The sequence below is a fragment of the Manacus candei genome, unplaced genomic scaffold (assembly GCF_025592945.1).
Source record: "Manacus candei isolate 608988 ecotype Guabito, Panama unplaced genomic scaffold, ASM2559294v1 h1tg000028l, whole genome shotgun sequence".
Lineage (NCBI taxonomy): Eukaryota > Metazoa > Chordata > Aves > Passeriformes > Pipridae > Manacus > Manacus candei.
The window spans coordinates 9,456,898-9,471,283 of record NW_026138076.1 but is presented as its reverse complement, the minus strand read 5'-3'; the positions used below and the strand labels follow the sequence as shown (position 1 = coordinate 9,471,283).

At 35.9% G+C, this 14,386-nt stretch overlaps 1 protein-coding gene across 11 annotated transcripts in view; it reads left to right on the top strand.

Moving 5' to 3' along the window:
- Positions 1 to 14,386, top strand: part of FRYL (FRY like transcription coactivator) — a 159,854-nt gene that overhangs the window by 106,288 nt on the left and 39,180 nt on the right. For all 11 annotated transcript variants that reach the window (XM_051789874.1, XM_051789872.1, XM_051789875.1 and 8 more), the window contains 13 exons: positions 915 to 1,087; positions 1,529 to 1,689; positions 2,189 to 2,299; positions 3,200 to 3,354; positions 3,591 to 3,690; positions 4,798 to 4,966; positions 5,717 to 5,976; positions 7,581 to 7,721; positions 9,022 to 9,190; positions 10,490 to 10,574; positions 11,122 to 11,234; positions 13,571 to 13,721; positions 14,059 to 14,162. In XM_051789874.1, the coding sequence (XP_051645834.1) occupies positions 915 to 1,087; positions 1,529 to 1,689; positions 2,189 to 2,299; positions 3,200 to 3,354; positions 3,591 to 3,690; positions 4,798 to 4,966; positions 5,717 to 5,976; positions 7,581 to 7,721; positions 9,022 to 9,190; positions 10,490 to 10,574; positions 11,122 to 11,234; positions 13,571 to 13,721; positions 14,059 to 14,162 (1,892 nt within the window). The remainder of the gene's footprint in view (positions 1 to 914; positions 1,088 to 1,528; positions 1,690 to 2,188; positions 2,300 to 3,199; positions 3,355 to 3,590; positions 3,691 to 4,797; positions 4,967 to 5,716; positions 5,977 to 7,580; positions 7,722 to 9,021; positions 9,191 to 10,489; positions 10,575 to 11,121; positions 11,235 to 13,570; positions 13,722 to 14,058; positions 14,163 to 14,386) is intronic.

The window sequence follows — 14,386 nt, the reverse complement described above, 5'->3', positions numbered from 1 at the left end:
CAAGCTGCTGCAGCATATTTTTGAATGTTACTTCAGAAGCATTGCTAAAATGTCTTTCAGCATGGTCAAATTTCAGAGCCCAGCCATTAAAATCATACTCTCCTTTCTTATCTTTTAAGGTTCTCCCTGATGTTTAAGTAGCGTGTATAAAATATGCCCTAACCACAGTCTGCACCCTGAAACTTTGTCAGCTTTTCTCTCTGAGGCCAGTCTGACTCTGTGGTAGAAGCTAACAAACAATAACAGGTTGCCATAGGCATCACCTTGCCTTCGGTGTGCAAGGAATGCTTTTTAGATGTCTTTAGTGCAAATGTGAAAATGTGGTGGAAGGAGTTGAGGGGAAAGGAATCACCCTTCTACCAATTGTTTTTCAAAGTAGGGCAGCTTTGAATCATGTAGTCTTTAATATCCTTACTTAGTTTAGTACAGACGTCTAGTCAGATGCTAAAACCATGAGGATGGGAAATGAATACATAAAATGAATAAATTACTTTCACCTGCTTGCCATCAACAGTGTGTCACAAGGTACCAAACATCTTGACTGACTTCCAAAAATCAATATGGCATAAAGATGACTATCATCAAGTAGCAGTAATTATTTTTTCTAGTTTACAAATTGTGTGGGTTTGTGGGAGGGTCTTTTTTGGGGCGGTATTTATTATTTTTAACATATGTCCCCAGTATAAGAACTAGTTCTGTAGAAGGATGAGTGACTTCTGATAGTGAGGTTTGATTATTAGTTTGCTTTCACTGGAGTTCTTTATTTTAAAACTGAAATTGAAGCTGGATGAAGAAATTACTTTGAAATAAATATTTGCAATGATGAGGGTTTTTTAAAGATCAAAAAATTTGTTTTCAAAAAATGTATGTAATTATCATGCTATTTGATTTATTGAATTTATTTTATTTTTAAGTGCAAGTGGTGGCCTTGATAACGAAACACATTCCCTCAACAACACTTTACTTGAGTATGTCGATCTAACAAGACAACTCCTAGAAGCAGAAAATGAAAAGGATTCTGATACACTGAAAGATATACGATGCCATTTTAGTGCCTTAGTGGCAAATATCATACAAAATGTTCCAGGTATGTAAAAATGCTTTAGTAACTTTTGATGACTATATTTAATACAAAGTACATTTAAAAAACCAAAAACCAACGAAACAGAAACTAAAGAAAAAGCCATTTTTTATCTGAAGTTTCAGAATACTTTCATTAAAATAATTTATGACATCAGTTTTGAATATAACTTTAAAAGCATGAGTTTTAAGGGAGATTTTTGGTACTATTTGGTAAAGTTTTGTTGGTTGGCTGTTGCATTTGAATTCTATAGACGAATAAATTCCTGTGCACTAGTGGCATTAAACAAGACAATAGTAAAGCTACGTCCAACAATTATGATGTTAAAATAGTGCGTTTACATGGATTTTTCCTTTTATATTCATTGTTTGGGTCTGTTTCTGTGTTACATACTTTATTTTAAAGAATGACAAGAGGAGTGTGTCTAACTTTGGGCTTTTCTTACAGTACACCAGAGAAGAAGTGTCTTTCCACAGCAGAGTCTACGCCACAGTCTATTTATGTTGTTCAGTCATTGGGCAGGTCCTTTTAGTATCATGTTTACTCCCCTGGACAGATACAGTGATAGAAACATGCGAATAAACAGACACCAATACTGTGCATTGAAGGTATTTTAGCACTTTTTGAATTTTGGAAATAGATTGTTATGTTGACCTAAGCAAATTTAACGCTTAGGCCATTCATGGCTTAGTGTTTTTTTTTTTCTCATATGCTTGCATGTATTTATGACAGTTCAGCTTTTTCCAAACTGTGAACTACTGCGCTTGCAATAGAAATTTCTTAAAACTACTACTGAATGTTCACTTCCCATGACTTTAATCCTCAGTTGCCTAAGGTGAAAGGCTTTCATGTAAATGTACGTTAACAATGAAACTGGTGTATTTAACTCTTCAGTATGTTAGCATTTCAGTATTGACTCTTTCTTGTATTTCAAAGTTGAGAAAACTATGATTTGATAATTTCTTGAATAAAATGTTAAACAGATTTTATTAGCCTTGGTCTTCGTCCCTTGAGAGGTTAGAATTTAGTTTTCTGATATTTTAATGACCTTAGTAAGAGTTGTATATGAGTTACTAAAATGTAGTGGTTTTCAATTGCTTTCTGAAGGCTATGTCTGCTGTACTGTGTTGTGGCCCTGTTGCAGACAACGTCGGGCTCTCATCTGATGGCTATTTGTACAAATGGCTGGATAATATTTTGGATTCACAAGATAAAAAGGTAATACAGACAATGGTTTGTAGCTGTCAGCGCCTTCAAACATACATGCTTTAATGAGCTTGCAGTCAGATTGGCCTCAATGATTTAGAGTGGCTTAAGCTCAAAGCTGTTGTAGTAGTGCGTAGTTTTGCTCTGTCCTTCCTTCATGTGTATTCATCCTGTTGAGGAAGGTAATCCCTCATCACAGTTCAAGAACAGAGAAACAGGATGGAAGAGGAAAGGGCAAGGGGTGAAGCACTGTGTATCATTTTTAAACTAATCAGTTAGTTAAGTTGTAATAATAAGCAGATGTTTCAGAAATTGAAAGGAGATGACATTTTGAACATGAACTGAGACTGTACAGTCCATTGGGGTCCTGCAGAGTTAGGAAGACCAAGCTTTTCATCTAAACAGTAAGGCAAGCTTTCAATTTAAAAGGTAGGGTGTCCATTGCCCTATAATGCTAGGATTGTATAAAAATACAGCTCCAGTGGGCTGCTTTGATTCAAGAGAAGATGCAAGTCTCCAGGTAGATCTGTCCCTTGTATCCAGCTGGAATTCCTACATGTGTTTAAGTGCTTTTCTCTATCTGATGCTTTCAGGTCAGTGTTCAGTGTAAGATGTGAAAATAGTAAATAGCTCAAGCTAGCCTTGAAACTGAGGGGAATAAAAGTGAGGAGAGCTCTCTAGTTATTTATGTCAATAATTTATAACTGTGTGCAAGTTGAACGTTAAACAGTGTTGATAGAATTATCTGTTGTTACTTTAAGCTGTGGTGTCATTGTTTTTGTATAGAACACATTTTATGTTTCAAAAGGTTTGGGTTTTATTAAATATGTATTTCCCTACTTTATGCCGTTTTGTAAGTTAGTCTTTTTTTCTACATTTTCAAATATGTATTGACACTTTCTTGGAATACAGGTTCACCAGCTAGGCTGTGAGGCAGTCATGCTGCTCTTGGAACTCAACCCTGACCAGAGTAACCTCATGTACTGGGCTGTAGACCGGTGCTACACAGGTTCCAAGCGTGTAGCAGCTGGCTGTTTTAAAGCCATAGCCAACGTGTTCCAAAACAGGTACTACAGCATTTTTCAGAACTTTAAAGCTTTTATTTTCAAAGTGTGCTTTCATATAGAACTGCACTTTTTTGTGCCCTAGAGAGAAAAGATCACCACTGTTTGTGTGTATGTGTTACTAGAGAAACTTTTCAAAATGTTATCCCATATTATATCCCTTGTAAATTAAACTTAAATTCAAATTTTAAAAAGCCAAATGTAATTTTACTTTTTTCACACTTGCAATTTATCCCTAGGGATTACCAGTGTGATACAGTGACCCTCCTGAATCTGATACTGTTTAAAGCAGCTGATTCTACTAGGGCTATCTATGAAGTTGCTATGCAACTATTACAGGTTTGTAAACTAATTCTGATTTTTTTTTAAATAAGAATTGTCCTGTACATTAAAAAAAAATTTGTTATTGTTTGCTTCTCTTCAGTAATGAAATACACTGTATTTTTTTTTCTTCTCTATTTCAGTACATAGTTAGGCCAGATCCTTACCTGGCACAAATAGACTTCAGTGGAAGTGTATCTGTTTCCATGAACTAAGCGCTTAAGACCTGTATTTTCATAATACCTTCTTTTTCAAGAAACAAAACCTAAATCAAGACTCTCTTGATATGGCCCTGAAACAGATATATATATATATATATATAGCTCCATTTGTCCAAAAGCACGTCAGAGAGAAGCATATTGCTTCCCAAGCCTTCACTCTGTCTGCTGGGATAGCAGTCAGTTTTGTGTTTTTGACATTAGAACCAAACATTTTTTCAGCTGTTTGTGTGGAGAGATGACAGTGAAATCTTAGCCATGTAATTTACTTTTGTATATTTCTTTCTGAGGTCATTTAGGGGTAAGCTTAATCTTACAGGCAGCATTAGTGTTTAAATAAATCTGTGTTGCTTGTGGCTCAGACTGTAAGTCTTGGGGTTTTTTTCAGAGGTTTTACTTGTCAGCTAAATTCAGCATTGAAGACCCCACTGAAGTCACACCCCTGTTGATATGTCAGCCCCATCTTTCTTCTCAAGTTGACACCACTGCTTAAGATGAGCCCAAATTGATTTTTCAAGTGTCAGAGTCCTTTAGCCTCCTGCTGCACCTCTGCCACATCAAAGATTATGTTGTTCCTGTCCATGTCTCATAGATGAGCAAAAATTGGTATTGTTTGGAAATACAGGTGTTAAATAGTATTTCACATTTTGTCATAGATAAATTTATATTTAATATGGTATTTTGTGAAAGCATATTTTGGAACTTTATTGCTGGAAACTCATCAAGTGGAGTATATCTTACTAGTCTTCTATGAAATTACCAATTTTAGCAGATACTTTAGATGTACAGAGATCCTCATGGATAAGAAGCATTAAATGAGAGTAGATACTTCAAGAAGTGATTTTTATATAAAGGTGTTCATAGTAGCTCTATACTTAGCTTCAAATTCTGAACATTATTGTTGTAGATCTTGGAACCAAAGATGTTCCGTTACGCTCACAAACTGGAAGTTCAGCGGACGGATGGGGTTTTGGGTCAGCCTTCTCCTTTACCACATTTGTATTCTATGTCATATTATCAGCTGTCAGAAGAATTAGCAAGGACTTATCCTGAACTGACGCTTGCTATCTTCTCAGGTACGATTTTAAAGTCAAGTCAAAAGCATTGTACAAAATTTGTCATTCTTATTATTCAGTAATTAATTTATATGTAATTCACTGAAATCAGGACAACAATATCATCATAGCTAATGGAACAGTAGAACTTACTGAGTTACAGTTATTGTTCACTTGTGTTTTAAATATATTCAAGGGGAAACAACATGAATCAAAAATATTTTTCCTAATTACTTTCTAATAACCATGAAAACTCACATTAGAGAAATAATTTGCAAGTGTTTTTTTAAAATCATTCTTTCATTGTTCTCTGTACTGTGTTCTTGTTTACTGTAGATTGCTTAAATACATCATTCTGTAGCATTTTTAAGAATTGCAGAATAATAACCTATTACATTGATTAAAGAACCCACTACTAGGACTGCGATGATGAAGAAACAAATTTAAGTGCTTTTTTACCGAAGTTAGTATGTTTTTTGTACTGTAGATTTTCAGTTCCCTTCTCCAGTTACAGGAATTCATATATATGTGCATAGTAATGTGGTTTCTTCAATGTAGTGTTGTTTGTTAGCAGTGTCTTCAGTTAGCTCTGCTGAAGACTTCAGACTTTATCATTATGAAATGGCACTGGTCATCTCACCGAAAAATGGCATCAGTATCACCATTACCTTGTATCAGTGTGGTATGCTGGGCTCATGATGGTTGTTATTAGCAAACCAGTTCTCATTATTGATTTGCAATTCATGTGTGTACCTAATTTTTGAATGGCAGAAGTAAGTCAGAGAATCCAAACAGCTCACCCAGCTGGGAGACAGGTGATGCTGCATTATCTGCTGCCATGGATGAACAATATTGAGTTGGTAGACTTGAAACCTTTGCCAACCATTCGTCGGCAAGATGAAGATGAAGAAGATTGTTTGAAAGACAGAGAAATGATGGTGAACAGTAGACGATGGCTACGAGGAGAAGGCTGGGGATCGCCACAGGCTACAGCTATGGTTCTGAATAATCTGATGTACATGACTGCAAAGGTAAGAATAATTACTTAAGTTCTTCATCTTCTTCCAGTGGATTGTTCTGTTTAGGATATAAGAAAATACTGTTCAGAGATACTTTGTCACCAAACTTTCAAGAATTATTGTTCAGATATGTTGAGTTGCTTATGTATACCCAAACAATACCATTTAGTTTTGAGGTATTCTGAGAAATATGTAATATAAATGTTATAGTAATTGTTATCATCATGGCTAGGCTTCGCAAACAAAGATTTGAGAAGGGCTCTACCCACGTTTGTTGCAAGCGCATTGGTGGCTAAAAAGGCCAATACGAGACAGGCATGTCCGGTTGCAAAAGGCACAGCAGAAAGACTCCTTAGGTGGTATATTCTGCAGGGCACGAATCTTTCTGTGTTGTCTTTTCTCCTCAAGAGTGATCCTGCGTGCTTTCTCAAAAGCATCAGCAGCATTATAGATGGTGTGTCTCCAGGCCTCCTGACTGGAGGCCAGAGTAGACCAGTTATGTTGATCAATATGGCCAAGGCTGAGATGTTGTTTTAGGGAGTCCTTGTATCTTTTCTTTAACCCAAAATTGTTATATATAGTAACTGTATATAATTAGTATTTTGCAGTATAGATGTCTAGCTGGATAGAGAATACCAAGTTGCCTGTATACCTTTGATCTCAAAGTGAAGTTTTGGAACCGATCTTATTACCAGGGGCTAATTGACTCTCCTTCTTCCTGTCATAGCTGTTTCCAACAGAGAAGTTAATATTGGACACATGCAATGCTTCTGCCAATTCTCATCATATTATGTTATATATGAATCCTGCTGATGAGAGATCATGTTTTGAGCTATAAATTAAAAACTCTTGTCAGTCTGTGGTCTGTGGAGTTTTATTCAAAGTCGTCAGCATCTGAGAGAATGGGTCTCTACTAAATTTCCCAGAATGATAAAATTGTTAAGAGTTGGAAGGGAGCTCTAGAGATTATCTAATCCAACCCCCTTGCCGAGGCAGGGTCATCTAAGAACAGGTTACACAGGAACGTGTCCAGGTGGGTTTGGAATGTTTCTAGAGAGGAAGACTCCAAGACCTCCCTAGGCAGCCCGTTCCAGTGCTCTGCCATCATCAATGCAAAGTTCCTCCTCGTGCTGAGGTGTAACTTCTCATGTTTTAGTTTATGGCCATTGCTCCTCATCCTGGGATGAGGAGCACCACCAGAAAGAGTCTCTGGGCACCACCGAAAAGTGTCTGTCTTGACACCTCTTGGCACCCGCCTTTGAAATATTTATATGCGTTAATGAGATCTCCTCTCAGTCTTCTCTTCTCTAGACTAAACAGGCCCAGGTCTTGCAGTCTGATGTATTATATATCAATAAAATAATATAGTATGAGCATATATCTTTAGGTATATATATACATTTATATCTATAAAAGAAAATAGTTATTTCTAGAATGTGTTTATAAACATGAATATAGGTGAAAGCATCACTCTGAAATGTTAAAAAGGCAACAGTTTCCTACAGGATTTGTGTCTCCTTTTTCTAGAACATGTCCCACTTGGTCAGTACAGATCACGTTCAAGTACAGTGTTTTCTGATGGAGTTTTCAGAAGATCTCTCTATTTTGTTTTCTAGTATGGTGATGAAGTGGCTTGGTCAGAGATAGAAAATGTCTGGACTACTTTAGCAGACAGCTGGCCAAAGAATCTGAAAATAATTTTACACTTCTTGATCAGTATCTGTGGAGTGAACAGTGAACCCAGCCTTTTGCCTTATGTGAGTATGTGATATGTCTCTCCTTGGTGCTTATTGATGTTTTAAAAATTAGGAGTGTGTCTAGAAGCAAAGATCACCAAACAAGTCTGAGGTAGGATTTCTAGTATCAAAATCTCCAACCCCATATTTTATGACCACTAAGTACTATGAACAAATCAAATTCAACTCTTTCATTTGAGTTACTTTTGGACATCTGTGTCAAAATTACAGTATCAATTTTAGTTAAACTCAGCATTTTCATTAGAAAATTATTATTGATTTTGCTAATAATAAATCAGGACCTATAATTTTATTAAGTTCTTCCTAAGGGCAGCTTAAGTTCTTCATAGATTGGCAGTTGTTTTCATCAGGAAATCTGCAAATAATGTTTGCAGCCCAAAATCTTTGCATGTATGGATTGAACAAGGTGACAAAACAATCTTCGAGTCAAACATTCCTGCATCACTTGCTTGCCATTCATTTTGAGTTCTCATAAAAGAATGGAAATAAATCATTGAGCAGTAAATAACTCAAGAAAATGTCAGAAGAAAAAATATGAACTTACTGATGTCTAGAGTAATTGCTGACTAGCAGCCATCTACTGCTGCTTAACAATGACCGGGATTATTTTGCGGAACCGAGATGTACTGGAGAATCCTTAATTGCTGTATGCTTAATAAAATATTAAGTTGGGTGTTTATTCTTATAAGACTATATAAAGGTCTCGAGCATTTGAAGAATTAAATGGTCTTTCCTGTGCTGTAATTTAGGATATTCCTAAAAAGCAGACAGATAATATAGTAAAATAAAGCACCTGTTAAACTATGTGGGGTGTCATTCTCATATAACCAAGTATTATACCAAAACAATCCACCAACCATCCCAAGCCCCCTCAAAACCAATTTTATTTTTTGTCAAAATGTATGTGAGAGCACTTCAGGATAGCATGAGGAAAAATATGATGACTGCAGGGAAAGAAATAGTGTAGAACAGAACTGTGAAGTATTGAAAAGAAATTATACCGGAATACATTCGTGCCAGCGTTGATCTCAAATGTTGCTGAAACCTTTCTAAGAAAATCTTTTGCTTTTTAAATAATTTCCAGAAGACTTACTTTCAGACTTTTATTTTCAGACTTACTTTCTTACTCTTGTGATATGTTTCCGATGCTTGCTGCTCTTGACAGCTGAGAAAGCAATTTTGTTTGCTTTTAGAATTAGAGTAAGTTTCATGTATCCTCACTTGCAGTGCAAGTAGATACTAATTTTAACAAGTTGTGATATTCAAGTCTTTTGTATATTTGTAACTTTTTTTATGGCAGGTAAAGAAAGTTATTGTTTATTTGGGTAGAGATAAAACAATGCAACTACTAGAAGAGCTGGTGAGTGAACTTCAGCTTACAGATCCTGTCAGTTCAGGAGTCACCCATATGGATAATCCACCATATTACCGCATTACATCCAGTTACAAAATCCCCTCTGTCACTTCAGGTAAGAATTTACTAACTTAACTAACTTAAACTAGTATTATTGTCAGTTATAAACATGCTGCTATCAATCAGTTATACTATTGGAGTTCATCTGTAAATATTCAACAGGAGTGCAACATTCTGCTTCTAAAAATAAAGTAAAAAATTCGTTTTTACACGATCTGAGTTCTTATTAAAGAGTGTCTGATAGGTTCATATAGAACAAGTTTGTCTTAGTATATGTATCAGACTTGTCTGTGTTCAGGCCTTGCACTGTTTACCCTCACTGTATGACTTTTATGTCTATTCAGTCAAACAACTGGGAAAATGTATATAATTTTAAGTCCATCTCAGTTGTTAAATTTCAAGTTCTGTTATAGATACAAGCTGCACAATCTTAAATTGTTTCAAGAGGATTTAAGTACACTTACTTAGGAGAATTTATTTAGAAATAATTAACAATTAGAAATAGATCAGTCATCAAAAGAACCCAAACCCACTGAGAATACCAAAAGTGTCTACCTCATGCTTCAATCCCAGAACACACTGAGAAATCTAGGGAAAAGCTGTCTTGTTTTGGTGCAGCGTCTTTCAAAGTGAGCCACAAAAGACGTTGGTGTGGGGAGGGTATCTAAGCAAGGACTTAACTTTTGTGCTGCAAACTGTCAATATTATGAAGCAGCATGGACCCATCACATGGGGATTTTCTGGATGACAAAGTGAATGCGTTGGCACTTGTTCTTGAAAGTGTTTAAAAATATGATAAAAATTCCATGGCTCTTGCACTTAATGCAACTTCGAATAGCGAAGGCTGTGAAGGGGGCACGAAATTGTTTCCAATTGTGGTCATCAATTCAGTGTGATGCTTATAAATTTCTCTTAAAAGGAAATTGATAAAAGCTTTACTGTAGGCTATTAGGTTTTAATCCTTAATCTGTTTGTGGTTTGACTTAAGTGCATACTCAAAGTCCAGCTACATTTTACAGATTATGATGAGGTGTGGCATACAGGGAAGGAAGAAATAGGTCTCTAGGTTCTGTTTCAAAAACTGACCTTTCTACTTAATTTAAATTGAAGACTCAGAGATTCCTGGAATGGATTATTTTTAGTTTTTCCAGTTAGTGAAATTATGGTAGCAGCTCACGATCTTTTACTACATATGAAAGTAATTTGTATAGCTCAGTTTGTATTTGTGCCAGTCACTGTGGAGTAAACCTGATTAAGGCTTTTGGCAAGGACAAGTAAATAAGAGTCGTCATGTAATGCTTAAGACTACTTTTCTTTTTATTGACCAACTTTTTTCTTTGAATATAATTCACAGGTACCACTTCTAGTAGCAATACGATGGTAGCTCCCACAGATGGCAACTCTGATAGTAAACACATAAAAGACAGTATCGAAGAGAAGTAAGTGTCTCCTCAAAGAGCAGTTATTAGTTGAATTACAGGAATTCCTGGTAGGTACTATACTTGCATCTCAGTGGCTCCAGGTATGCTTACGTTGTAGGAATTACAGGCCAGTTTTAATCAGCAAAACTGGAATACTGTTTGGGATTAACAGTAGCAGTCTCAAATGTAGTTTGAACTCAAAAAACTGTAGAGGAAACATGCTCTTACACAGTCCAGTGTAAGAGTAGCTAATTTAGCCATCAACAACAATATAGCTGTAGCAATAAAATGCCTGGTCCCATAATTTATTCAGTTTCCTCTACAGAGGAATATGAACAGAAATATAATTTATATATTGGATAATCTCTCTGAATCCCCTTAGCTAATGTTACTAGAGGAGATGTGTCTTATACATCTGAGATCCTTTGACGTCATGTTGATTGTCCTTGTAAGATGAATTGTTTTTTGCGTAACGTTTTTGGTGAAATACAGTTTTACTGAGATACCCTGACTGATGTTTGTCACAGAATATCAGTTACTAGTGCTGCTTTTTTTGTACCTACAGTTACGGGCATCTAGACATCTACAGCGGGTTGAACAGTAACTTAAACCGCCAGCACCACAGACTAGAATCTCGCTACAGCAGCAGTTCTGGAGGATCATATGAAGAGGAAAAAAGTAACATTTTTTATTTTAAAATACTTCTATGAATAGAAAACCAAATTTTTTCAAGTTAATACTTCTGCTGTAGGTTGTGGAACATAAGGAAATGGGCATTATCAGTGTTTTTTTGCATAAACCTGTTTAAAAAGAGTTTTTGCCTCCCTCCATCCTAGTACTACTATTGAAGTCTGGCATGTATTTGATTAGGATAAAGTTTACAAGGAAGTTAATATGCTTTCTTCCTTCGCTTGTCCTCTGGAATGAGTCGTGAACATCTTCCCAAATTAAATTATTTTACTTTATTTCCCTTGACAGTTAGGCAGACGAAACAGAGAGAGATAAGCAGGAGGAAGATGAGATTTAAAAAAAGGTGATGGAAAAGAAGTTTAAAAAAAAAGAAGAAAAGTAGAAGTAATTGTTCCTTAAAATTATAGCATTCCTTGGCCTGTTTAAAAAAAAATGGGTACAAAACTTCCTTAGAAGGCATAGCAAAAGAAAATATGGCAAGGGAAAAGGGTCTCATTATGTAGGTCTAATTTTCAAGCTTGTTTTGAAAATGTGTTTTTGGTTATTTTATGTGATTTCTGTTTTGTTTTTTTCTGAGACGCAGTGGTAAGGATAGAGGTAAAAATGTCTCCGTTATATTTATGGAGATATTTTTTTAACAGAGGCTTGTTAACTGTGGCTACTTTTGTACCAATGCCTAAGATACAAAATCATCATGACAATGCTAGGAAAAGCTAAACAGATCAGGTCATCAGGCAAAAATGAGGACAATGGTCAGACAGTAAATGATGCATTACATTAGTGGGTTCTGTGTACTTGGCCAGAGTACTTGTTTGACTGAAACTCTTGTTTCAGCTAAGAGGTTGTTAGTAATTAAAATGACTTTGTACTCTAACCCTGGGGATAATCAGATATATTTCACTCTGATCCAGATCATTAGAGTACTCCCACAGGCTGTCTTCTTAGCTTTGATTCAATTTTTGTTGACAATTGATTTTGCTGTGAGTTAAGTTGTTTGAGCATGTTACAGTTTCCTTACTTTTCTTGTGCTCCTGAACAACAGGATGTAAATTTCTGTTTTAAGCTTTAGATGTCAGTCTGGAACACAGCATGTTCCATGCTCTATTGAAGCAACGAGCGTCCATTAGGATCTCCTTAGGCACTCCTTAGTGACTGACTCTGTGCAGGCTATGAAGGTTAGAGTGAATATGTGGTTCTTAGTGCCTCTGTCAAGAAGGTGAAACCTATGTCCATTACAGAGTTTGTTGTAAAGGCTGGGCATCCTAATGCAGAATCTGCTAAACCTTGGGTCAGTAACCTTCTGGGCAGCCAGGTGTTTACTATTGCTCAGATAGGCAGTGGGTCAGTTATCACAGCTGTGGTAATTTCCATTTTTGTTTGCTATTTGTGGTAGCAACACTGAGTATCCTGAAGCAGAAGATAGCTCACATCTTCCATCAGTAAGAAGTTTGTCACTTCCGGTGGAGAAGGTGATAATGAGCTAATACACGTGTGAACATGTGAGACTTCTGCAGCTATACTTCCAAAAGGACAGCTGCTAGAATCACTGAAACATTGAACTGTTGAGGCAGTTTCCTTACTTGTTTCTGTCCTTGACTGATTGTTCTGAAGTCCAAAACATTTCCTTTAAAAACAGAAAAGTATCTTGGATGTGTAACACAGTATACTGTCATACCAAATAGCTGGTTTTCCTCCAATTTTGAAGCTTGCTTCATCAAAAACTAAATGTCTTTTTGTGTTTTCTTGACAAATTTACTGATTTTCTGAGCAGTAACTTTTGTAAAGCAGTGGGATTGGGCTATGCTGTTGTAGAAGTGCCAATTTCTGAGTTACCCCATATATCAGGCTGGCGTTATCTGACATGTAGGTTTTTACTGTCTGGCGTGGTGGGTTTTTACTAGCAAGACGTATTCGGAGGTGCTCTTGAGAAGCACTTCCTTAGGCTATAGTGGAATGCTCTTCAAAAGTGAGTTCAGTACCATCTAAGGTGCCAGCCTTGACTAACTCCCTATCTGACGTGAGGTTTGAAATTCAAGGAAATTACATTAGATCACTTTGCCTTTTTTTCATCTTTTTTTACAAACCTATTCAACAAAATCTTACTCTGCTATGGGTGTGTCTTCTGTAGAATCATCCTTATGCTAAAAGAAATAACCACTTTTTTTTTTTAAACTCTGTCCAACTACTACTGTTTACAGCTGGTTTACCTTTCCCTGTCCCCTATCTCAGCTTTTCAAGAATTTAAAAATATTTCTTTAGAAGACTATATGATACGGAATGTTGTATTTTATGTATATTTCTGGTTTAATTTTCTGTTGTGTTAGGTGATTCAATGCCTCTCTATTCAAACTGGCGGTTGAAGGTGATGGAGCACAATCAAGGAGAGCCTCTACCTTTCCCACCTTCTGGAGGTTGCTGGTCACCGTTGGTGGATTATTTGCCTGAAACTTCTCCTCCAGGCATGTCACTTCACAGGTAACTATTTTGACAAAGCTTATGGCAATTCATTGTGTTTTAATTTGTGTTGCACAAATAGAGTAATTTGAAGATAGCAGATTAAAAGACAGTAGATAGTACATTTGTTTTCTGTGAGTTTACTGACAGGTCTAGCAATTTAGGATTACTCAACCTTTTAATTTGGAGGATGGAGGTTTTTCTATCTTAGTTATGAGTGTTCATCTTTTATAACACAACTTAGTGAATCTTTATAGACTTAAGAATGAATACAGGCTAGAAGCATATGAAGCTCTTTGCAGCTCTTCATAAAGTTCATGTTACATTCTTCTAACTAATTTATTTTTGTTTGTTTTAGATGCAACATAGCAGTGATTCTTTTGACGGACTTGATAGTTGACCACAGTGTAAAGGTGGAATGGGGAGGATATTTGTATCTTTTGCTTCATGCAATTTTTCTAGGTAACTAACTTCTTACAGAAATATGTATAGTAACTTAGGAATTCTTAGCTGTTCTTTTTGATATTTAAATTAATATTTGCCATTGGATTGAAATCTCATTAATTTGATGATATTTACAGTACATTTAAGAATTCAATTAAATATCTTTCAAAGTGATTAGTATGAATAAAGATTTTTTTGGAGTTGTTTAAAGGCACTTTCTGTTGGATTTACTTTTACCTCTT